This window comes from Diadema antillarum, unplaced genomic scaffold, assembly GCF_040938485.1.
Source record: "Diadema antillarum isolate AM-2024a unplaced genomic scaffold, OU_Dant_1.0 scf00000116, whole genome shotgun sequence".
Classification (NCBI taxonomy): domain Eukaryota; kingdom Metazoa; phylum Echinodermata; class Echinoidea; order Diadematoida; family Diadematidae; genus Diadema; species Diadema antillarum.
In genome coordinates, this window is record NW_027271005.1 from 1,023,747 (window position 1) to 1,050,624 (window position 26,878).

The 26,878-nt window shown below is 39.9% G+C and overlaps 1 protein-coding gene across 1 annotated transcript; it reads left to right on the top strand.

Moving 5' to 3' along the window:
• On the top strand, positions 1-26,522 carry LOC139719902 (uncharacterized). The gene is made up of 8 exons (XM_071631287.1): positions 1-193; positions 2,310-2,583; positions 3,000-3,606; positions 19,452-19,767; positions 22,142-22,424; positions 22,749-22,978; positions 24,447-24,720; positions 26,263-26,522. The coding sequence occupies exons 1-8, from the start codon at positions 158-160 to the stop codon at positions 26,520-26,522; spliced, it is 2,280 nt and encodes a 759-aa protein (XP_071487388.1). The 5' UTR covers positions 1-157.
• Positions 26,523-26,878: the final 356 nt, after the last annotated feature.

Here is a 26,878-nt window from a genome sequence, read left to right on the forward strand (position 1 = left end):
TTTAGACAAGAGATCGCTAACTTTCAGTTATCGCCATTGACTAATGTCTGGTGGAACAAGCATTTTCTTCGAATCAAGGATTTTAGTCAGTGATCAACACATGAGTTGAGGTTTGAAGAGAAGAGCTACGGGAAAAATTAATAAATCTGTAGAAATCATGACTAGCTCCTACCAGCAATTTCAAGGAAGTGAGGTATGTACACGTATGTCGACGCATTATGCAGAGCCCAGCGTTGCAAAATACGACGCGTCGTATTTGGGCACCTGCAACGATTTTGCATGAAACTTTGTATCAGGTACAGAATACGAGGGCACTAGGGCTGTTTGTTTTTTGTGACTGCTACCTTGTCGGTATAATGAATGTTTCGTGTTCTCAGACAAGCACATGACAATCGTAGCCTCGCGTGGTCAGGGACTGATTAATACGTGTAGTATGTGTGTATGAAATATTCCAAGTCATACATTCATTGTGTTGCACTGACATCCTCGAGCGCTGTTCTACGCATTCTGCCATGCATTTTACATAGCGTCTAATTTGTTGCGCTAGCAACGGAAGCAATTTTTGCTTTGATCAGTTTGAGATGGTTTTCAAAAGACTCGGGCAACACTATGCGCACGTCTTATACAGGCATTAGTTACCATTTGCAGATGAACCATAAAAAAAAGCTTTAGTGCTTCAAAATACTGTAGTTCTAAATGTGAGTTAAATCCCTATGGGCATTCAGACGATTTTCATAATTTCACATCATTGAGTACATAAATTGACAGTTCCATCTATAAATTTGTGGAATTTACACGTACTGTGGTCCTTGAGCAGAGAAACAAAATTCTAAAGAATCTTAAACAAATGATACACTGAACAGTATTGATCACAATAGAGCCTCACATACTTTCAGAAATGTAGCCGTGTGGTCATTGCAATATCACTTGCTTAACAAGTTTACCTGTGTAGAATCTATGTATACGTATATTCTATATAATAATGCTTTCTTCTTTTGTTCTGCTTACAAGCTTCACAGTTTTTGATGCCATTTCCAGCTGACTTGTCTAACAACATCGACTGCTGACAAGCAAAGATTAACAAACAAACAAACAAACAAACCAAAATCAAACCCTATACTTTCTGTCAGAGAGGTGTACGTTTTCGCCAAGAGGTCCGGAAATATTGCAAAAAAGCCGTGTCGGGCCATTAAAAAAGAAAACTCAATTCTTGACCTTGCAGTCCCTTTAAGATTCGTCAGTCTTTATATCAAGGATCAAGGTAGTACGAACTTGTAACAAACCATATCAGAAGCAATTAATTACGAAGCTTTCTTTTTGTACGTTCGATTTTGACGCATTTCTATACTATTTTGTTGATTATGTTTAATTCCTTAAAAGTCAGTTCAAACATATTAATGTGTTGCACTTTGATAAGTGTGTTTGTTTGTATGCGTGCGTTTTGAGTTTGCAATTCAAAGTTTATTTTGTTGAACTAAGAAGATATTTGGTTCACGAGGTTCATTGACTCCACGAGTTTTCCTATTAAATCCAAAATTCTACCAGTAAACGTTTATAATTATATACAATGTACGTGTTTTATTTGCCCAATTTATACTTCAGTGGTTGGTATCATAAAGTTATGTTTGAAGAGTTTGTTCGCAAAAACCGATAAGTCCATTTTTGAAGATTTTGAAGTACGGTTTCTGTAATAAAGTACAAAATAATAACTTTTAAAACGATATATTGGTCACGACATATAAACGTACATTTTTGAAGTTATAGTCATAAGAAACCAAAATTTTCTTATTACTATTCTGTTTATTTTTCTTGACCTTTAATCGCAAATATCTCCATTTGGCAAGTATAAACTTATTGGTGGTTGTGAACAAACTCTTCGTTTGTTTCGTGTGTTCTGAATCTTACGTGTGGCTGTTCCATTATTTAGTATTGTGTTGTAGCTGCAAAGATTTTTTTTTGTTTCTCTTATTTATACTGTCATTTTGACGTGATTTTAGTTTATGTCACAATAACCGTGGTGAAAGTGGCAAAATATACGATCTTTAACTTTGCGATTTTTTGCCAGTGTGACCGCGGCCTATGACTGTTTGTTTTTGCTATTTATTATTCCTTTTTTAAACTCTTTCCATTCGTATCCGATTCTTCCGTGATATCCAACACTTACTGGGATCAACCTACAAGACATAAACACTCTGCAGTTAATAAAAAAGGGGGATGGTTACGCAAGAGAGCTTCATTTCTAAGGTATTTGCGTCCACCTGTACTTTCACAAATCCTTCAACTTTAGACGTGTCAATGTCACTTTGTAGATGGACCGGAAGCCCAGGGTCTTAGTCTGCACATCCAACCTGCAGAGCAGTGTGCAAGGATTCATTGACTGTATCACTCGAGAGTTCGGCCACCTCGCCAGAGACATTCAGTTCTGCCAACTGCCTTATAACGATGTGAGCGATTTTTCGTTCCGAGATCTCCCAGTGGATACCGTGATCCTGTGTCACTCCATACACAACAGGAGAATGGCCATCACAAATGTGACAGACGCCCTCTACGACAAATTTCTGCCAAAGGCTGCGCATCTTCTCGGTGAGGGATAAAAACTGTCCCCCGTTAAAAAAAGCAGAAAGAAAAAGAAAATGGCATGGCTTTCTTTTGAAGTCAACTTTTATGCTTCGATTGCTTCGGAAATTGCTTTTTCTATCAAATGTGGAAAAATTCAGAAACAGTAGATGGATATGTGTAGGAATCACGGACTGAACATTTTATGTTCGTATTGTTCCATTAACTGTAACGTTAGTCGCAACACTTGCAATAAATAGATAAAGAAATAATTGTGTACATGATTATAAATATTGGAGAATAGTTAAATACTCTTGTTAGATACTCCCCTTCCCGTTATTAGCCATAATGTTGCATTCATATCAACGAGTCGAAACTGTATTATCTCCTGATTTTAATACATATTTTGTTTACTTGGAATTAACTGTTTTCATTTCTTAAAGGCAAGAACAACATCGGTGTGATAGTGCACGATATGCCATCAGAGAAGATGGACACGAGCGACAAATACGAACAACAAATCGGATTTTTGAAGACCACTCAACCGACAACTTTCGCCTGCGCCTCTCTGGTGGCGATGGCAGGGAAACTGGGGCCCAACTCTCCCGAGCTCTTCGGCGACAGTCTCGTCCAGATAGAGCAATTTCTTAGAGGAACTTCTCCAAGAAGAGTGGCTGCGAGAGACTCTGGTGTTGCCACGCCAACTTGGACGGTGAATAACAAGACGGTCATCCTTGGTATTGTGGCCGCCGTTTGCCTGATGTTAATCATTGCTGCAATAGTGGCTGTGATTGTAGAAGAAACAAATCCCAACTCCAACTCTACGGCAGTTGAAGTCGGGTCTCATGTTCCTCAGAGCAGGTCAGACAGAGCTGCTAATATGGAAGGTATTATGAAATTGACTATACCACCTGATTCCAGCGTAGAGAGAGGGGCAGAGGAGAGAGAGGAGATAGAAGAAAAGAGAAATGAAAAGGTGGAGTGGGAATGGGAGAAGGAGAAACAGGAGGGAGAGAGGGAGGGAGAAGAAAAGAGAATGGAAAATGAAAAGTGGGAAGGGGAGGAAGAGAGGGAGGGGGATAAGAGAAGAGAAGAGGAAAGAGGAGAGAGGAGGAGAGGCCCTGCGCATGCTGGGTAAAAATACCATGATCATACCGCAGATGGGATCGTAGGCTTGTTACTACCTTAATGGAAGATTACGAATATCGAAGTGTCTCTGCCATTTTTCTGTTTATTATGAAACGCCCTTATCACATAAACCGGAAAGGCAGCTTAATATGCCACAAAATGTTTTCATCCAATTTCAAATCTTGAGAATATGTGTACATCCTCAAGAAAATGATGAAAATTAAACTCGCAATTTGACCATTAAACCTGCTATTCATACTTTAGGCTTAGGTGGATTTTCCCAGCCCATTTACATCACCTCTTTTTTATATATCTTTTTTTTTAATTTGCTTTCAATTCCATCTTATAAGCCTATGTAGTTTGGTTGACGATCAAATTTTGGACCTGGTTCTTCCCGCCTTTTGAAATTATCATGGAGCTTAGCTATTCTTAGGACATGTAGGGGCTCCGGCATTTTTACGGGTCTATTTAACCCATCTATTTGTTTGTTGTGATTAGGACGGATACGGGGGGGGGGGGGGGGTGGGGACGGGGGAGGGGGAGGGGGAGGAGTCAGCCAAAAAATGGAAAGTTTGTTTAAGTTGTTTTGCTTTTTTCAAAATTTTGAAGGAAATTTTGAATCAAACTTTCAATTCTGAAAATGGAAACCCCCTCCCTCACTCACTCCCGTTCTTGAAACAGATCGTATCCCCCAATGTGGGCATAGTTCTGCCCCTTCGGACCCCATAGGCCCAAACCTCCACTGAAACTGTAACACTTTAGAATAACTATTCCTTCTAACGGGCCTTCTCAAGTGTATCATTATTCTATCTTTTTTTTTTTAACAAAGCGTGCAGGAATGTTGTGGATTGGGCTGGTTCCCTCTATAATGTTTGAGTATTTGGCCTGAAATTTGGCACGTGTGTACATGACCAAAACGAATCTCTCATCGGTGTTGAAGGATGCACTGCCATGGTATACTCATCACCATCTTTGTCTAAAACATTGAGGATTGAGGTAATTTTCACAGATGAGGGTGGGGGTATTGATCACATTGATAGTTTTAATTATGCCAATTGTGCATGTATATTATCTCTTTTGTCTTTTTACCAATAAGAAAGTTAAATTTGTTTGAAACAGTTATCCTATTTTCTTTTTATCATTGTTAATTAAGAGTACTGTAATATCTATTTTTATGATTATGATGGTAAACATGTGCAATTAAGTCTTTGTCTGCCAGAAATGATTTCAATAAAGTCTGTTCAATCAATCAAATACGTGTATCAGGTTGAAATAGGTGAGAAAGTTCAGACTTATAGCTTCTTTGGTGCTACCAATCACGTCTGGTATATAATATTATGGGAGCCAAAGCGGTATTGGACATTCAGTTCACTTCTTTTTGCAGTTTGTTTTATTTCTCCATTTGTATGAAAGAAATTGGTATGAAAAAAATCAAACATTTTCACATGAAAATATAAACCCTAATACTCATTAATCACGCGAATGGTAAATACGTACATACTGTCTATTCAATGATATAAGGAGGAAAACGTTATCGAAATCGCTGTACTTGGACAAAGGCTTTTGAGCATTAAGATATGGTTTGATATAGTGTGCTAGGAAGTTTTGGGACACATTCAGCATGATGCGCATGCAGAGCCATTCAAAGGATTTAATCCTGAGCCTGAGAAGATCCATGTGATGTACTGTATCCACGGGATTATCAGTTAATGCAATCTGGATTAATGTTTAAACGCTCGAATTTAACAGCATGAATTTAGATACAATTATATTTCACACTGTATTTACAATATGCTTACACTGTGTTTCATATTGTGTTTCACTCTTTGGGATATTGTGTCCTTTCCAGGAGGGATATGGCAAGGGGAGGGGAGAGGGGGAGTGATCAAAGTACTTAGTACTCACAGCTCTCCAACACCCGCGTTTGTCTTTGAGCACATAGATTATTGCAGAATGTTTCGGAAACATATTGTAATCATTTCCACAAAGCAAAAATTACCGCTTTTAATCAATACTTAAATATTAAAGGGACAAAACTTTATTGTGTATATGTGGTAAATGTGTTAAATCCGACTTTATGCCTGTCATTGCGTGTAGTGAGTGGGGTTCATTTTTGTAAGGATCAAACTGGCTTTTCAGTCTCTCATTCTCTCCTGCATGTGTAAAAAAAGATGGCCTGGTTATGGTGGAGAGTTGATTTTAAATTTCTCTCATTTTCGTGTGTATTTTCGATATTGGTTTTCTTTGCATCGTTGTATATTCAACTGTATAACGCATTTGAAGTGTATTGCCGAACTTATGTACGGAGAATCACGTTTTACATTTTAGCTCAGTGATACCTTTGTACAATGTATAGCTATATAATGTCTCATTGTGATACATTGCAGCTACAAGACAATATTATCATGCGTATGTCATATATATATATATACATTTTTTTTTTTGCGGAGCAAGTGTTGTATTATAATAATAAAAACGATTACCATTTTGTTAAGCGTTGTATAAACCTTGACAAAGTGCTCAAAGCGCAGTGTCAATTAAGAGTGCAAAAAAACTAATATAAAAAATGTGTACAACATTGAATAAAACTAAGCGAAGACAAAAAGGTGGAACAGAAATAGTTTACTTGATTGTAACAAAGTTCACGTGATTTCAAAACTTCATTTGAATGCTCCAAATATGTACTCTTACCTGTGAAGGCAGGTAGTCAATTCCAAAGATGTTTCAACATGTGGTAGAAGTCCGTCCCCCAGAGTTACACTTACTGTGTTATATAGACACACTATATTAGCGGCCCAGTATTATATTAATGATGATCGAAGGATTCTATGGGATGATCACACTCTTTTATAGATGAGAGTGTTGTTTTATTTCGAGGCAGAATCATGTACCCAATGATTTGAATGATAATTTATAATAGGGAGTGATAGGAAGGCAATGGGGAGAGTGAAAAAACTGCATGGAATGACATGATCTGCACGTCTACTGAGTGTTATCAAACGATTGACGGTATCTTGTTTTGAATTTTGTTTTAAGTCCGTGACTGTATTGTTGCGATTACAACTGACATAAAGCCCTAGTCATCGAAGTGTTGACTTTTTTTTTTGGGGGGGGGGGGGGAATGTAAACTAAAGCATATTATTTGACTTTATTATATGATAAGCACTTTTTGACGTCTGTTTCACAGCTGGTATGTATGACTATATAGTAAGTTACTTGAAGAAATTATTGTGTATTATATTCAATAAAGTTCTTACTATTTCTGATTTGTCACTTGATTTTTTTTTTTTTTACTATACATAACGTCTATTTCAAAGCAATGATGTTGTGATGAAAAAACAACAACCCTATATAGTCTAGCCTCACCGACGCCGAGGAACATGTCGGACAAACTATACATAAATGTCATGCGTGTGTTACCCTGTGGTTACAACTCGTTTTTCCGAAGGTTCGTTATTCCAAAGGCTCTTTAGTCCGAAGATTCGTAATTGCGAAGGTTCGTTATTCCGAATTTCGTTTTCGGATTAATGAATCTCCGGAATAGCGAACCATTAGAATAACGAACAGCACCCTACCCAGTTACCCTTGCACTGAACTCTAAATAGTTATCTTAGGCTATTACGAATGGGTCTGCTGTAAAAACGCCCGTTGAGACTAACCACTTGTCTATAAAGTGTAGATCCATAGTAGAGCACACCTTCCTATCAATACAGCATAATAGTAATGACTATCTTTTTACATCTGCATGTACGACACTAAATTTCTATGTCAAAAAGCTTGTGATAATAATTACTTATATTTGTATCCTTTTGCATACAATATTCTGCATGAATTGTGATTTAATCTGTTCAAAATGTCAATGAAGGATTAGAGAAAGAATTTTGTGTGTCAGTAACCTCTTTCTTTATCATTGATCATTATATTTGTAACCTTCATACAGAATAAACTTGATAATGTATCATGAATGATCAAAGTCATGTTTAAAACAGTGTGTACATCAAAGGCGTGTAATATATTAAATCGATGCATAGTCCTCTAACTTGTAAAATTAATTTCATGTTAAATCAAGATAAATCAAAACACGAAAAAAACAAGCAGAGTAGTAAAAAATAGATAAAGTGTAGCAGATACGTACTTAATTATGCCCCCGCATACTCGATAAGGGGTATATTATGAATCAGCGTGCGGTCGGTCGGGCGGTCAGTCGGTCAGGCGGTCGGGCGGTCCGTCGCAAATCTTGCGTCGCGAACTCCTACAGTTTTGAAGCAATTTTGATGAAACTTGAGGTACATGATGACATTGAGGTGTAGATGTGCAAGACATGGTTTTTTTTTTGCGTGTGTGTGTGTGTGTGTGTGTGTGTGTGTGTGTGTGTTTGTCGAAGAAGGCATTGCCATGGTAGCCACAATTTTCCCCGAAACTTCTGGAGTGAACTACTTCCACAGTATTGAAGCAATTTATTTCAAATTTGGTATCTACAAGCATGTATAATGATCTATATGTGTATAGTTACGCAAAACACACTTTTTGTTTGTACTCGACAAGGCGTTGCCATGGTAACGGCACGTTTTCTTGAAAATCTTGTGGAGTGAACTACTTCCATAATTTTAAAGCCATTGAACTCAAATTTGGTGAACATGATGACATTGAGGTGAAGATGTGCAAGACATGTTTTCATGTTTGTCGGAGAAAGCGTTGCCATGGTAACTACAACTTTCACAAAACCTTGTGGAGTGAGCTACTTCCACATTACATCAGCACTTTATTTCAAATTTGGTATGTATGATGATCTACAGATGTAGCTGGCAAGACGTACTTTGTATTTGCACCCGACAAGCACATGACAAGGCGTTGCAGTGGTAACGGTATATTTTCTTGAAGATTTGTGGAGTGAAGTATACTTCAACAAATTTGAAGCAATTGAGCTCAAATTTGGTGTGCATAATGGCACTGAGGTGTAGATGTGCAAAACATTTTTTTGTTCATTTGTCAGAGAAAGCGTTGCTATGGCAACTACAGTTTCCCTGAAACCTTGTGGAGCGAACTACTTCCACAGTGTTTAAGCAATTTATTTCAATTTGGTATCTAGGTCATATAATGATCTATAGGGGTAGTTTTGCAAGATACACTTTGTGTTTGTACCTGACAAGGTGTTGCCATGGTAACTGCATATTTTCTTGAAAATCTTGCCGAGTGAACTACTTCCACAATTGCGAAGCAGACTCAACTCACAAGATGCTCACAAGGTACACGTACACACACACACACACACACACACACACACACAGCCTTTTATCAAAGTCTGGGCAATTCTTTTTCATAGGAATCTGGGCTGCGGGAGCTGGGGTATTAATCACCTTTAGTGATACTTCTAGTTAGTATCAAATGGTTATACCGTGCACCGTAAGTATGCTGGATTTTTTTTTTTTCACTTGCCTAGCTATTATCATTCCTTTCGGATTATGTCTTTTCTTTAAAAAAAAAAAGATAAAGACTGTATTAGAGAGTTGGTGGGGGAAGGTTTGCTGAATAGGCGGTTGCAATGATTTCAGTTTCCCAAGAAATAATGTCATCAGAGCTGATTCCGATGTTTTTATTGCATAATAATATGCCTGGTACAGTTTTAAAAAGCCCCAGAAGACAAGGTATTGAAATTGATGCATTGTTATAAAAGTGTAGATTGTACTATATACCACAGAGATAAAGTACCGTCATCCGGGCTTCCGTATCAGAATGCGGGGATATATTGGTCAGTTAATGGAGATCTGTTTGTATGAGCAGTGCCCAACGTCAACGTCATTGAAGTGATGATCTCTTTCCTATATACAAACAACGCCTCCTTATCCTATCAACAGATGGCATATATGCAAACGTGTATGGTATCAAAGGTAGATAACACGCTGAACGCGAAAAAAAAAGAAGAAAGATCAAACTGTGATAACATAAAACACGGAGCGTGAAAAATTAGATGAAATCAAGTTGAACTACCTATCTATACTCCCTCATAAGTATACACAAGGTCGTAATCGGAAGGAATCGACATAAAATTCTATGAATCTAGATACGGATGAATAGTGTAACGGAATAACACGTAGTGCATAATAGCGCGGTAAGGGTATACATGGTAATTTGTTATATAGCAATACATTTGTTGTTCAGCATTCTTTGTTATATCAATAAACAATGTAACATGAAAGACCTAGGTTGTCTCCTGGATTGTACAGGAGACACAAGGCAAAGACAATGGACAATACAGAAAAACATGTAAATACATCATACATTGTAAAAAAAAAACCACACTCAGCAAGTACAGTTACGTACCTGGGTACTCACAAACAAATTGACCAAAGATACATTTATACACAAACAAATTAAAATATACAATACATATATTTGATTTCAAAACATACCTTATTATCATAATAATACAACTTCATCTCATTCTACTATTTTCATTTCTTTACGTTTTATATAAATCGTTCTGGTAAAACCTCTCTCTCCCTCCCTCCCTCTCTCTCTCTCTCACTCTCTCTACCTTCCCCTCCTGCCTTTCTTATGCCTTCTTATGCCTATATAATATGATATGATATGATATAATATAATATAATATAATATAATATAATATAATATAATATAATATGATATAATATAATATAATATAATATAGTATAATACAATATTATATTATATTATAAAATTAATATAATATATTATAATAAACAAGTAATCAACATTGGTGAAGGTGATGGGACACACTATCACTTCCGAAGCGATCTGGGTGTAGATATCTTTCCGAAGCGCAGCGTATATTGTTAGTCTTAGTTATAGGGTGGTTTGTTGGTGCCTTTTTTTTAGAGCTATGCAAAACGTGAGTTTTTGTATGTCTTTGTCTTGTACATGTATCGTCGTTGTTGTTGTTCTTTCAATAAATCATACAATGAAACTATCGAAACCTTGTCCTGGTCTGGAAGTCTTTTAGATGTTTGCATTTCTTCTCGAGAATGAGAAAGGAGGGGGGGGGGGGTGGCCGAAAATACCCTAGATTGACATGTACGCATAGAAATAGATATAGCGAGGAGTAATTAAAGGATATATTGGAATAAGCTCATTGGACTTGCGCGCGTACACGTGCGTCATTAGCATGCTTATGATCATTGGTCCATATGGTAAGATGAATTCAAACGGACAGGTAATAATTCTAATTTGGTATCTATATTACAAACAGGCAATTAAATATCAATTCAGCAGGCCCAAGTGGCAAGAAGGTTGGTGAAAAACAAAAGTCGTAATAGTCTATTCCACGCATCTGTAATACCTGTACCGCGTGTCCTGGACCAAAATGTTTTTTCTGTGTGACTCCTGGTTTACCTTTGTTCGTGTTATGTCAAGGCCTCGGTGGAAAATGGCCGAATGGGTCATGACTCCCTCACTTAAAAAAAAATAAAAATGAAACAACATTTTGAATAAGACAATGCGTGAATGAAGCAAACAAAACCCCCAAAAGTACCCAAAACATAATTAAATAACAAAGTGGTCATAGACGCATTGAAGGCATGGTTGCAGACAAAAAGAAAAATGATTCCCTACAACAGAATGGACGAGTAGTTGAAGTTCAAGCATTTGTTCTGCATAGTGATGACAAAAGCCCTGGGGAAGATATAAAAGTAATGTTACGGAATAACAATAGTGCAGAAATGGGAGAATCTGATTTTACAATATATACTAGATGTCGACCTGATAGCCTCTCGATTTTTCCTGGATATGATGTGTGTAAAGACAACACCCACACAAAACGCCGGGAAGTATCACTAGTATATGCAGCTCGTGTGACTTTCGCAGATTTTCCACTAGAAACCAGTGCAATATTTATATCGCTGAACGGAGGTTCAGATGATGATGATGATGATAATGATGATAATAATAATAATAATAATAATAATAATAATAATAATAATAATAGAAATAATAGTGATAATAATAATAACAATAATGAAAATACTACTACTAATGACAATAACAATAATGATGATACTGATGATAATAATAATGATGATAATAATAATAACAATAATGATAATACTACTACTAATGATCATAACAATAATGATGAAAATAATAACAACAAAATAAAAAAGAACAAATAAATCAAGTAGGCAAACAAACAACCAAAAACAACCACAATCCTGACAGTGGTTGAGGGTTCGCGCTGTGCTTGTATACTACAAAGAACTGATCATTTTAGGTGAAAACATAACACTTAGTTTGGGGCTGTTTTGTACGGAGTTTATCATAGCATTTTTCGGTCACTTGCGTATTGACTAAAAACCTCTGATTACTGTCCCCCCCCCCCCCCCCCCCGCAGAATTTTTAATTGCAACACATGACGTTCCGTGCTCACACACAAGAGAATAACACATGAGAATAATCAGGGAGGTGGGAGAGAGACAGTTGACGCTCTTCCACCTCCCTGGCCAGGGTCCGATATAAACACAGGAGAGAGGCTATAAAACACGCCCGCTACGGCTGTGTGCGACGGGGAATCCCCGCCAGTAGCCGACATTTATAAACCGTTTTTGTCCTGACCTGTAGTATGCATCGTTGACTGGCTGTGAGGTTGGACCTACGCGCGAGTATTAAACTGGGCTCACCCCTAGCAGTTAAATGGCGGAGCCAGAGAAATCGGTGAGTTTGTACACCCCCCCCCCCCCCCCCCATGAGCAGACAGCTGATGGTTACACGTCATGGGTACTTGACCCATAAGCATTCATAGGCCTGCTTGTTATGGTGCCACCGACACTTTCAGTTATGTAGGCCTATTCCTCTCTAAACCTCCCTACACATACGTTGCTATTTCCTTGCAGATACTGTGCAGGCTGCGTTTATCACCTTTCCCCAGTTTGAAATGGCTTTCCATACCCGCTATCAAAAGCTGTTTCCAAATTCCTTTACAAACGCCTTCCAAAATAAGATGCGTTTATCAACTCATCGCCTACACGAAAACTGGCCTTGTCACTGCGCAGCTGCATTGCGCCGTTTGACCCGAGGAAAATGGGTCAGGGACGGTGCGCGCAGTACAAAGTTGTTTCATTAGAAACACGTTTCTGGCTGAAACCTGTTTCGGAAAGCACAAATTTGCAGTTTTTATAAAGGCTTTCCGAGCCCCAAATTCAAAACAGCTTTGCGTTAAAAAAAGAAAAAATCCCTGAAAGCCATTTGAAAAACATGTTTCGGCCGAAAAAAAACGAAAGAGTTGATACACGCATCGCGCCACCCGGAGTCACCGTGAAGTTTTTTCTTTGCCGGTTAGAGCACAATGTCGAACGGTACTAATTCAAAGGCATCCCTCAGTGAAGTACCAGGTACCAACACTGAGGTAAAAAAAGTGTGTACATGGAGTGAAATGCGATTACCCGGATAAATGACCCCCCAGATATTACATCCGTATTCTGATACTCTCCGGTCGTCAGCAACCCCCAGTACCGTAGGCGCTGCCAGTTTTCTCTGGTCCCCACAACACCCAGTTGCCACTCCTTCTTGAAGATTTAAATAAAAAAAGAATAAATGAATAAATAGATAACGTATGAAAGCAAGTGCTACTACTTCTACTGTATACTACTACCACTACTGCTACTACTACTACTAATAATAATGATGATAATAACAACATGATATGATATAATATAATACTAGTACAATACAACGTATCATACATCGATATGTTTTTCCCACTTTTTCAAAGTCAGGTTTTGTCTTTCTTTATTTAGACTCTTCTTGACGAATATAAGTATGGTAAAGTTCGTTTTATCTTAAATGAAATACAAAATACATAGTTTTGTATACTATACTCAGACCATCAATTTCACTTTTGCTTCATCGAAATAATTTGTGTTTATTGCAATGATTATTATGTAGGCTATGTTCTATAATTTCTAAGTACTACAACGACTGCGGGGACATCAAGTTGATGAGGCCTATAGCAGTATAGGTTGTACATCAAGTTGATGAGGCCTATAGCAGTATAGGTTGTAGTAAGTTGTACCGTTTTTCAAGTACTAAATGACTGAAAGTAGCACTCTATGATTTATGGATTATTTACGGTAGAAAAAAAAAGTTACTATGTTTCACTGACTGTTCAAACGATGCCAAAGCAACAGCAACAAAAAAGAAACGCCATGTTTGGACGCGATGTTTCTTATAATTCACTTGAATTCTTAACGAATTATAAGAACACATGCTAGAGCCATAACCTGACAGGGCATACACGCTAGAAATTACGTCTTAATTTGTGCTAGGTAATATGCGAGAGGCCTAGGCTGTAGCTGCTACGCGGTATTCTAGCTTCAATTTCCGTTTCCTCAGTCATGCACGTGCGGTAATTGTTTTATACGATTGGAGACAAAGTATGATGGAACAGGTGCTAGCAATTCTGGGATATAGGCCTGCACTGTATTGTGAGATATGCATCGCCAGTGGCGTATTGTTTATGGCGTACGAAGATGACTGCTAATGCTTCTCACACCCACAACCCAGGTATTCGTGTAATGTCGGAATCCAACCTTAATAAACTTAGGGAGAAATTAAGTTCAGAGGATTGGTCCACTGTATACAGTCAAAGCGACATTGATTTAGCCTTTGAAAATTTTATGAATATTTTGATTGCTAATTATGATTCTTGTGTTCCTCTCCGAAGACCTCACCATTCTAATTATAAAAAAGTACCACGACAACCATGGGTTACAAAATCTCTTCTCAGGTCCATTAACCGCAAAAATAAAATTTTTCATAAGTATCGTAAAGATCCATCCCCTTTAAACAAATTAAGATATGTTCGTTATCGGAATATATTGACATCCATAATACGTATAGCCAAGCGAAATTATTTTTCCCGACAGTTTGTTAAATATAAATCTGATGTGAATTAAGAGTACGTGGAAGGTGATTAATGAGGCGCTCAAACATAAAAACAATACTGATCCTCCTAAATATATTTCAGTGGACGGCCGCTAGATTAACGACCCGGTCAATATGGCGGAATCTTTCAATGATTATCTTGCAACTCTTGGTCCACATCTTGCCAGTAAAATCCCGAAATAATCAACTGAATTTTATAGATACTTAGGTAATAGGAATTTTCAATCAATATTTTTTGAACCTATTGCTGAAGAAGAAATTATAGATATTATTAAGAATTTGAACGATAAAAAAAGTTCAGGATATGATGGAATTACAAATTTTCTTTTAAAAAATGTTTTAAACGAAATCATTACTCCTCTTACATACATTTTCAATCAATCCTTATTTAATGGCAAAGTCCCCAATAAGATGAAGGTCGCAAAAGTTGTCCCTATCTTTAAGAAGGGACAGAAAGATTTGGTGAATAATTACCGACCAATTTCTTTGTTGACTTTCAATCTCTAAAATTCTCGAAAGGGTGGTTTACACACGATTATTAAAATTTCTCACAAGTTCATAACATTCTGTCGGATTCTCAGTTGGTTTTAGAAAACATTACAACACAACCCATGCTTTACTTACTTTTATAGATAAGGTAGCTCATGCTATAGATAGTTTGAACATACAATTGGAGTTTTTCCTTGATTTTTCTAAAAGCTTTCGACACGATAGATCATGAAATCTTGTTTAATAAATTGTGTCACTATGGAATCCGCGGTACTCCCTTAGAATGGTTTAAGAGTTATTTAACAGAAAGAAAGCAATTTGTTAATATCAATAGCCATGATTCGCAATTAAAGCCTATTTCATGTGGAGTCCCGCAGGGCTCCCTCTTGGGCCCACTTTTATTTATAGTATACATAAACGATCTTCCAAAATCCATCGCAAATTTTGTCATTCATTTGTTTCGCCGATGACACAAGCTTGTTTTTTCACATCGAGACCCTAATGCATTAATAAATATGATGAATACTGAGCTCAGGTCCGTGCAATCCTGGATTTATGCGAACAAATTGTCCTTGAACATAGAAAAAACTCATTATATGGTATTTAGTAATTCTTTGAATGTTGTTCCATATGATATCAAAATAAAATGATTTATGTTTAAAGCAGGTTAATAACACAAAGTTTTTAGGGCTTTGGATTGACCAAGAATTATCCTGGAAAAACTCATGTTAATTTTGTAAGTAAAATTTTGTCTAGAAATATTGGGATTTTTGAATAAGCTAAAACATTTCTTTCCTGTTCATATTTTGCAGAGTATATATTCTTGTTTAATATCTCCTCACTTCAATTATGGAATTTTGGCGTGGGGAAATGCAATTCACTCATTACTAGATTCCCTTCTCCGTATTCAAAAGCGTGCAATAAGAATCATAAACCACGCCGGATAGTTTGCCCATACCAATTGTTTTTTCCATCAAAACAGAATTCTGAAAATTTCAGACTTATTCTATTATAATCTCGGAATTTTCATGTATAAACTAACAACTAATGAATTACCATCTGTTTTTATCCACATGTTCAAAAGGAATCGTTCTATCCACTGTTATCCCACTCGCCAGAGTGACACCTATCACCTTCCCCGTACTCGCACTATTTTGCAAAGAAGACAATTATATTTACTGGACCCAGATATTGGAATGATCTCCCTTTAGATATCACTTCTTCCTTATTTTTATTCACCTTCAAACGCAAATTAAAACAGTTATTACTTAGTGGATACACACTACCAAGCCTTTAGCAACCTTTTTATGCTCCCAGTCTTTTGTCCTTGTCCGCAGCACCAAGTTACGTAAGTGATTTCATGGTACCGATACAATCTTTTAATAATACAGCATTTGTGTTATTCAAACACTGCGAGATTTGTATGCAGTCTGGTTTGTGCGATATCTATGTGGTTCATTAGTTTATTACTCATCTATTTTTTTGTACTGGTGTAATTTTAGTTGGTCAAGACAAACATATCCGTTCTCCGTGTAAAATTATATGCCTATGAACTCGGGAACCTACAGTTTTACAAGCTTTAAAGCTTTTATGTAGGCCCCACTCATATTTCTTATACTTACTAGTGACATTTTCATACCGATGTGACCATGCACATTTGTGTCAAGTATATTTTCTTTTTCTTTTTCTTCTACAATCAAAAGACATGATTGTATATATTTTGTACTCTTGTTTTGTTGTCAATAATTTTGTAATGTCATCAGTGAGAAAAATGGAAATATGAAATAAATTTGAACTGAACTGAAAAAAGATGGGGGGGGGGGAATGGTTAAACCAATAGCATTTTTTCTGGTAAAATATATACATTTTTGTTTATATCTTTCATCTAAAAGACCCCTCTATTAACTAGCAGTGAGTATAGGATCATCCCTCCGGTATATATCAATTAAAGGACAAGTTCACCTTTATAAACATAAGGATTAGAAAGAATGTAGCAAAATTAGTAGAACACATCATTGAAAGTTTGAGGAAAATCAGACCATCGGTTCAAAAGTTATGAATTTTTGAAGTTTTTGTGCAGTACCCGCTGGATGAGAAGACTACTGCAGTGCATGAATAACTTAGATGTCACATGCGTACAACAATATAAGGAAAATATAAAGAGAATTTCACAAAAATTCCATCTTTTGAAAAAAGTACACATTCCCCTGACTCCTTACCGACAAATGTTATGGGTAATATTATTCCCCCTACCTTTAGAAAGAGGCAAGTCAAGTGCTCTTTATTATGCGAAAAAGTGAAAATATGTTGAATTTTCTTTTACATTTTCTTTATACTGTTGTACGCATATGACTCACAAAGCTGTAGTAGTCTCCTCATCCAGCGGTTCCAACACAAAAATTTGAAAAAATTTCATAACTTTTGCATCGATTGTCCGATTTTCCTCAAACTTTCACTGATGTGTTCTACTAATATTGTTACATTTTCTCAATCCTTATGTTTATGAAGGTGAACTTGTCCTTTAAGTAAATACAATATTTCTTTGTATATTATCTGTTATGAGGAATAGTAATACTATACAGTTCAAGGCATTACTTCATTGAAGTGGTCATCAGTTCACCTGTATGCACTTTGAATTGGTGTAGGCTAGGACCTACGTACACTGACTTGTAAGGCTTGTGAGGCGAACAAAAAAAAATCGGTAGTATAGGGATAAAAACAGCTAGGTTGACGGTACGAATAGTCCGTTTTTGGATTTGAAAAAATTGTCGACGTGTGATTTTACACGATTCGCCCAAGCAAGGGTACCACAATGACACGGTCTAATGCGCAAAAGCGACTGGTGTGTGGGAACATGTGTGTAATATTGGTGGAGCTGACTGTGCCTTGGGAGACAAGGATGGATGAGGCAAGGGAAAGGAAGCTGGATAGGTATGCTGAGTTGAGGGAGGAGTGTGAGAAAAGGGGGTGGAGAGCGGAGGTGCATACTGTGGAGGTGGGGTGCAGGGGATATGCTGGTCGATCGGTAAGGAGGTGGGTCAGAGGGATGGGAATAGGTGGTAGGGACGGGGAAAGGTGGATCAGGAGAATTCTGTGGGGCAGCGGAGACAGGATCTGCATGGATAGTAGGGAAGGCTTGGGGGGTGGTGGGAATAGGGGGGTGTAGAGAGAGTGTTTCGGGAGTGAGGAGAGGTGATTGAATGCCAAGCTTTTTCTTTTCTGTCTTTTCTTTGTGATGTTTTGTTTTGTTTTGTTTTGTTTTTTGTTTTTCTCTTTTGAAATGCCATGGGGGGTGCTGTCAAGGGGATCCCAACGCAGCACCGGCCAGCCAGGGGAGGTGTACAGCACTTAAATGGCCGAAACACTGGTGATTCCCTGGTGTGCTGCTGACGACCCATGGCATTTGCGGAGTTAACATCTTTCCGTTTATTTTCTTGCTTTTGAGACGCTTGGGAGAGGCCAGGTGACGACTGCGAATAGAGCAGTGACACCCGGATAGGTGGGGCATCAGGGAAGGCTACCCTGATGGCTATGGCAAGCAAATAACCGGCCCCTCAGAGTTACCGGTTTTAAGTGTGGCCCATTTGCGGCGTAGGGCTGTGCGCCAGGGCTGAGGGGTGGCAGTGCTCTACATGCTGTGTTTGAGCGGAAGGAGCCGATTGCATGGCCACCGGCGAGAAGTGAGAAGTGGGAGCTTTTTTGACATCAAGCTTGCGGGAGTTTTGAAAGTGGAATTGGCTGGGAGTGTTGAAAAGAAGATGCGTATGTTTGAGGGGTTGTGTTATGGGGCTTGTGCAGAAGAGTTTGGGATAAAGCCTGTGGGTAGTGGAGGTGGGGGGAATGTGGAGGGGGATTTTGGAAAGTCAGGGTCGAGGAGACAGCGGTTGATGGCCCAATTGAGGGCGGAGAAGAAGAGCTTGCGGCGTAGGTGGAGGCAGGCAGACGGAGAAAGGGCTAGTCTGAAGGGTTTGTATGAGGACCTGAAGAAGAGGTATGCGGATGTTAGGAGGGCCGAATATCAGTGTAGGAAGAGGAGGAGGAGGAGGAGGGAGAGGAGGGAGTTCTATAAGAATCCGCACAGGTTCACAAAGAGGTTGTTTGAGGAAGGGGTTTCAGGAAGTTTGGAGGTGTCGAAGGAAGAGCTCGAGAGGCATCTGAAGGCCACATACTGTGATGAGAGGAGAGAGGAGCCTTTTACCGGGGTGGCAGGGCTATTGAGGGCCACAGGAGCCAGAGGTCAGTTTTGACTTGAGTGAGTTGAAGTTGTGGGAGGTTGAAGCCGTGGTTAAAAAGGCCCGAGCTGGCAGTGCAGCTGGGCAGAATGGCTTGTCCTACAAGCTGTTCAAGTACTGTCCTCGTGTCCGAAGGGTGCTGTGGCGGATCCTAAGGGTGCTATGGCGGGAGCGGATTGTTCCAGTCAGCTGGTGTGTGGCAGAAGGGGTATATATCCCAAAGGAGAGGGATGCCAAAGGCATTGGCCAGTTTAGACCGATTTCGCTTCTCAACGTGGATGGTAAGATCCTCTTTAGTGTCTTAGCAAGGCGGTTGTCAGGATTTGTCATGAAGAACAAGTTTGTGGACACCTCTATACAGAAGGCAGGGATACCAGGTTTCCCTGGGTGTACGGAGCATGTCCAGATGATTTGGGAGTCAATCCAGAGGTGCAAACGTGAGAAGGAGGATGTGGATGTCATCTGGTTGGATCTTGCAAATGCATATGGATCAGTTCCTCACAGGTATCTCAGCTTTGCTCTTGAGTTTTTCTGGGTCCCTAGGGTGATCCGGGAGATGGTGCAGAGCTACTACAGCCAGTTCAGGATGAGATTCACGACCCAGACTTACACAACAGAATGGCAAGCGCTAGAAATTGGCATCCCCATGGGGTGTCCAGTCTCGCCGCTGCTGTTTGTCCTTGGGATGGAAGTGTTAACCCGGTGTGTGGCCCCGAGAATTGAAGGGTTGATGCTGGCTGCAGATGTGGTTGTGCCGTCGATTAGGGCTTTCATGGATGATCTCACAATCGTGTCTGGCAACGAGACCCAGGTCAAAGATGGCCTCCATAGGTTGGAGGAGTTGGTGGCCTGGACACGGATGAAGTTCAAGGCCAAGAAGAGCCGCTCAGTGTCAGTGCGGAAGGGGAAGGTGGTCGCAAGGAGATTTCAGATTGGGGGAGAAGATATCCCTCAGGTCACTGAGCAGGGAGTAAAGAGCCTTGGGCGGTGGTATGAGTGCAAGTTGAATGACAGGCACCGAGGAGTTCAGATCTATGAGAAAGTGGTGGAGTGGTTGAAGAGGGTGGACAGGACACTCATCCCTGGGAATGCGAAGGTGTGGTGCTGCCAGTTTGGCTTGCTACCACGGATCATGTGGCAACTGCAGGTGTACGAGGTGGCAGTGTCCAGGGTTGAGAGGATGCAGCAAAAGATGAACTCATACTACCGGAAGTGGTTAGGCGTTCCAAGAATGCTTACAGATCTGGCATTCTTTTGCAGATCAGGCAGGTTGCAATTGCCTATGACGTCAGTGGTGGAGGAGTTCAAAGCTGGCAAGGTTAGGCTAGTGATGATGATGAGGGAGTCAAAGGACCAGGTAATAGCAGGAGTTAGGCCACCGATCCGCACAGGGAGGAAGTGGAGGGCGGAGGAGGCTGCGGACGAGGCAGTGGCAATGGCAAAGTGGAAGGAGATGCAGGGTGCGGTTCAGGTGGGTCGGAAAGGGGTCGGGTTTCATCAGGGTGTCAGATGGTACAGCAAGCAAGGCAGGAAGGGTAGGAGGGAGTTGGTGGTGGAGGCGGTTAAGGAGAAGGAGGAGGAGTACCGCTTTGCCAAGGCTGTACAGCAGGGAGTGCAGGGAGCATGGACCCGATGGGAAGGGGTGGAGCAGAGGAAGGTGTCATGGAATGACCTTTGGTCAATGTCCTCTGGAGCTGTGCGCTTCATGATCAGTTCCACCTTTGATGTTTTGCCGTCTCCAGTAAATCTCCAGAGATGGGGCATTGTGGAGGATGGTGGATGCAGGGTCTGCAACAAGGCGAAGGGCTCACTAGAGCACACTCTGTCAGCATGTAGAGGTCTATTACAGGCCTATACATGGAGGCATAACCAGGTGTTGAAGGAGATGGCGGAGGTGGCGAGGGTGGCAGTGGAGGCAAGGAAGAAGAATGGGCCTCCTAGGGTGAGGGGAATCCGGTTTGTGAAGGAGGGTGTGAGATGCAGTGTGAGAAGGAAGGGTCAGAGGGATGATGGTGGGGGAATCTTAGCAGCGGGGGATGATTGGGAGGTGCGGGTGGATGAGGGAAACCGTACAGTGCCAGAGGAGGTGGTAGTAACTGCCCTTCGGCCGGACATGGTGCTGGTGGCTAGGTCTGTGCACAGGTTAGCAATGGTGGAGCTGACTGTGCCATGGGAGACAAGGATGGATGAGGCAAGGGAAAGGAAGCTGGATAGGTATGCTGAGTTGAGGGAGGAGTGTGAGAAAAGGGGGTGGAGAGCGGAGGTGCATACTGTGGAGGTGGGGTGCAGGGGATATGCTGGTCGATCGGTAAGGAGGTGGGTCAGAGGGATGGGAATAGGTGGTAGGGACGGGGAAAGGTGGATCAGGAGAATTTGTGGGGCAGCGGAGACAGGATCTGCATGGATAGTAGGGAAGGCTTGGGGGGGGGGATGGTGGGAATAGGGGGGTGTAGAGAGAGTGTTTCGGGAGTGAGGAGAGGTGATTGATGCCAAGCTTTTTCTTTTCTGTCTTGTTTTGTGATGTTTTGTTTTGTTTTGTTTTGTTTTTTGTTTTTCTCTTTGAAATGCCATGGGGGTGCTGTCAAGGGGATCCCAACGCAGCACCGGCCAGCCAGGGGGAGGTGTACAGCACTTAAATGGCCGAAACACTGGTGATCCCTGGTGTGCTGCTGACGACCCATGGCATTTGCGGAGTTAACATCTTTCCGTTTATTTTCTTCTTGGTGTTACGTAGACTTGATTTTTGTTTTCATCCATGATTGCGCTTTTTATTCACAATATCTTTCTTCAACCTTCTACGGGTACGTGTTACTGTCGATTTACAGGAGAATAAGAGGCCCAGGGTCTTGGTCTGCACATCCAGCCTGCAAAGCAACGTGCAAGGATTCATTGACTGTATCACTCGAGAGTTCGGCCACCTCGCCAGAGACTTTCAGTTCTACCAACTGCCTTATAACGATGTGAGCGATTTTTCGTTCCGAGATCTCCCAGCAGACCCAGTGGATGCCGTGATCCTGTGTCACTCCATACACAACAGGAGAATGGCCATCACCGATGTGACAGACGCCCTTTACGACAGATTTTTGTCAAATGCTGCACAGTTTCGTGGTGAGTCTCACGCTCCTTGTTTATTTATTCATTCATCTATCAATCGATTCTCCAGTTAGCACAAAGGCCATACGTATTTCAGCACAGAAATGTCGATCCTATAACATGCAGTTTCACTGATTGGCAAAATAGAGACTGTTAAGCGTGATGAATCCGGCTTTTAAAAGTGTTAAATATTCTGAAATGCTAATGTTTGACTTCATATCTTAAGTGGAATTGAAATAAAAGTAAAACAGTGATCTATCAAGGCAACAATGACAGCTCCAAATTAGTCCCCAGAGACATGTCATCATAAAATGTCTAATCATGATCTGTTTTTTCAAGGCAAGAACAACATCGCTGTGATAGTACACGATATGCCCTCGAAGAAGTTGGACAAGAACGAAAAATACAAACAACAAATCGAGTTTTTGAAGATCACTCAACCGACAACTTTCAAAAGCGCCTCTCTCGTGGCGATGGCAGGTCAACTAGCCCCCAACCCTCCCGAGCTCTTCGGAGACACCAACACCCAACTAGAGGAATTCATGAAAGGAACTTCCGTCCAAAGACCGGTACGGAATTATCCCCATGATGAGATGAATTTACACACTTTCCACAAAATTAAGGTCTATTTACCATTCTGCTCCTTGTCATGTGGCACCTGTCGATGGACCAATTGAGTGTACTTAGTGTCCTACAAGAGGGCATTTAGCAGTATTTTCCCTTGTTGCATTTTTCGTATCGGTCAGCACTCTATTATAAGCTGTCAAGCGACAAGATTGTCATTTTGCCGTCTAGTAACGTCCGAAGATGATCGTCATGATTATGAATATTTATGTATGAGGAAGCAAAACAACAGACAACGAATATTGAAGAGACAAAAACAAACATCTTGCGTGCATGATACTATAGTAACAGAGAATCTTGGGATGGCCATATAAAGTGATACCAATGCACATAAACAGCTGAGTTTTAGTGCTGAGTGATGGTATCATGTGAAATGCATGTACACATCGTTGCAAAATATAGGCGATTTGATTTTAAGACATTGGGTAGCACGCAAGTAAGAGGCGAGGGCACAACAGCCATACAAGTAATGAATACTCTTTCCATTTTTTTTTTCAATTCAAAGTTTATTTCATTTTTCGACAAAACATATGTTTCACTTCTTTTGATAACAGAGAATAAGGTAAATAGAACATAGTGAAATGAAAAGACTGTACAACAGTTGAGGACCTATAGTAATCATACATTGTATAGTAAAAAAGAAACAGAAGTAATCGAAGTGAAGTACCCCCGTCATGTATACCGTTGCTTAAAGTGCGAAAAATGGAGGGACCCACTGAAAAGACAGAGCTTGTAGTATGTGGGCCCCTCTAAAAAATGCACAATTCTGCATCGTATACTCTCTCAAAGACAGTTGAGATCTTTTTGAAGTCCCTTGATAGACTAAGCATGATAAGTACGAATTGATAGTGTACAATTATTCTGATATGTGCCCATTCTGAATTTCTGCTCGTAAATTAGAATATGGTATAGACAATGTACAGTTCACTATATCAAACTCGTCGCGATATAGTGGAAAAAAAAACCCCAAATGTAATGACTGTAACGTAACGAAACTTTTTTAGGGGATGTAAAGGAAAGTTGTGTTTAAGTGGTGGATACGTAGCGTTTTGACAACAATTTGTGCATTGAAAATCATGATCAAGACTGCTCTTTTTGGATGATACATTGTTCATTCCTTTGTGTAATGTTTCAACGACAAAATCTCTTTTACAAAACAAATTGTGCTACTGCTTTGTAAATATGCAGGAGAGAGAATTTTGAACATGTATACAATATCTATGTGCATATGGCAACATAGTATTCATTCGCTGCCCAGCTCCTTCCGCTATGGCCAGGCGATCATGGATTTTTTTTTCTTACCCTTAAGCTGTGACGTACATGTTTCACAAGAATGAAAACTTTATCTAACCCGTTTATGACGATATACTGCCAGTATAGATTCTACTCTCTTTTGTCGGTGCCGATCTCTAGGACGGGAAGCCAAGGATTTTTATCTGCACGTCCGGCGTAAAGAGCAACCTGCAAGGATTCATTGACCACTTCACAAAGAAGCCGCTCAGAAACCTCGCCAGCAACGTTAAATTCTGTCAAGTGCCACGTAACGACGTGAGCGAGTTTTCCTTCCGAGATCGCCCAGTGGACACGGTGATCCTGTGCCACTCCGTTAAAGACGGCGGAATGACAGTCAGCGACGAGACAAAGGTCCTCTATGAAAAGTTTCTCTCAAATGCCAAACAGGTTCTTGGTAAGTTATATTCCTTTCCCCCCTCTCTTTTAATCTAATGTGCCTGTATTGCTTTTTATCGTTCATGGAGCATCGGTTGGATGGATACTACTGGATACCATCAGTTTCAGGCCAAAAAGGTCCAGCAGTATCACATAATGAGCGTGATCAAAGCAGATTATCAAAGCAGAAGGGACCAAGATGTGCTATGACAGATTTTGATCAGTCGTCTCCCTCTGTACAAATGTATCTTTGATCTATGACTTATGATCATATGATTTATGTTAAAAAAGTCAGTCAACAGTTGCGAACTTACGAATACATATTGTACAGAGGGAGACAACCGATGAAAATCTGTCATAGCGCATGATGAGTATGGTGTTCTTCATGGGCTATCACCAACAGAAAGCCATGTCAATGTTGCGTAAAAGTAGGCCTCCGCCATAATGAATACAGAATGTGATGTAACATGTCATCCTGTGGAACCATAAGTTCTTAAATATGGATGGTTTGATGAATATGTCTAACAGAAATCTCCTTTACCTTTTTTTTTTTCTAGTGGAAACATCAAAACAAAGCAAGATGATCTGCCTTCGTAATTTGAACCCACTGGGGTTCATAATCTATGTATGTCTTCAATATACCTTTGTTTGTCAGGAGAGAAGTATGATTAGTATACACAATCCTGGAATTTCGAGATGTCTCAGGAGTGTGGACCATCATATGAATTTTTGAAGATACTCTTTAAGACATTACTTCATGCGAACGCTACTTTCCCAGATTATAAATAAGGGGTTTGCACACTCCCGACTTACTGCCTCTTTATTCGAGTGTTTGCCAGTTTACGGAACTAAAGTAAAAGTGAATGACTGATCATTGTAATAATTCAATAACAGTTCCGTTGGAACCTCATAAGAAGGACAAGTCCACCTTCATACACATATGGATTGAGTGAATGCAGCAATATTAGTGAAAGTTCGGGGAAAATCCAACAATCTGTTCAAAAATTGTGAATTTTTAGATTACAGTGTATCTGAGCAGTCACTGCTGGATGAGAAGACTACTACAGTGTATGATGTGACATGAGTACAACGAGATAAGGAAAATGAAGAGAATTTCACAGAACTTTCTTTTTGAATAAGGTGCACATTTCTTCAACTTGTTACTGACATATATGTTAGGGGTAATATTAATCCCCCCTGCTTTCTGAAGGAGAGAAGTAAAGTGTTCTTTTGTTATGTGAGAAAAGTGAAAAAGTGTTGAATTTTCTTTATTCTTTCCTTATATCGTTGTACAAATGTGACATCACAAGCTATAGACTTCTCATCCAGCCGTGACTGGGCAGAAACTTCAAAAAATTCATAACTTTTGAACGGATTGTCCGATGTTCTTCAAACTCCCATTGAATTGGTATATATTGTTGAATTCACTCAACCCACATGTTTATGGGAGCGAACATGTCCTTTGAGTTGAACTCCCAATACTCGGGCAGAATTGCGTGTTGCTGTTTTGCTCCCTTGGGAATTTGTCGGAACTATGTTTTTTTATTTCTTCTTTTACAAGGCAAGAGCAACATTGGTTTGATAGTGCATGATATGCCCTACGAGGACATGAAGGAGTTGGAGACGAGCAAAGGATACAAAAAGGAGATAGAGGACTTGAAAACACTTCATCCCACAATCTTCGAAGACACCTCTCTGGTGATGATGGCAGGCCGACTAACGGCTGACCATCTCGAGCTCTTCGAAGGGAGCGACGATCAGCTGGCGAAGTTTATGGCAGGGATTTCCCCTACACAGAGCTTTGGGGATGATGGTCACTGAACGTGTAGGTCGTTTTTATTGCATATTTCCGCATATTTTCAATGCCATATATGGCTGTTAAGATTGATGGTAATCTAGGTAGCCAGATACTAGTGTGTTTGCAGGTATAGAGTAGTACATGTATTTCAGTACCACACACTCACAACACATCCGAACATCAGAAAATACTGGTCTTTGATGATCTTATGATTGGGTGCGTTCGTATTATTATGTTTGTAAATTCTTCAGTGGGTTCGCCACTTCGTTGATGTTGTTGTATTTGTTTGGTTTAATATGTTTGTTGTTTCCTTTACATTATTTATCAACATGACCATAAATCACGAATTTTTGTGCTGTTCCAAGTTATATCCGTAAAT

What these genes read in the sequence shown, in the direction of transcription:
- LOC139719902 (XM_071631287.1), top strand. Translation starts at nt 158, where the DNA reads ATGACTAGCTCCTACCAGCAATTTCAAGGAAGTGAG. An exon ending in AGCAATTTCAAGGAAGTGAG is followed by an intron (nt 194 to 2,309) that starts GTATGTACACGT and finishes GTCACTTTGTAG; the next exon opens with ATGGACCGGAAGCCCAGGGT. An exon ending in AAATGCCAAACAGGTTCTTG is followed by an intron (nt 24,721 to 26,262) that starts GTAAGTTATATT and finishes TTCTTTTACAAG; the next exon opens with GCAAGAGCAACATTGGTTTG.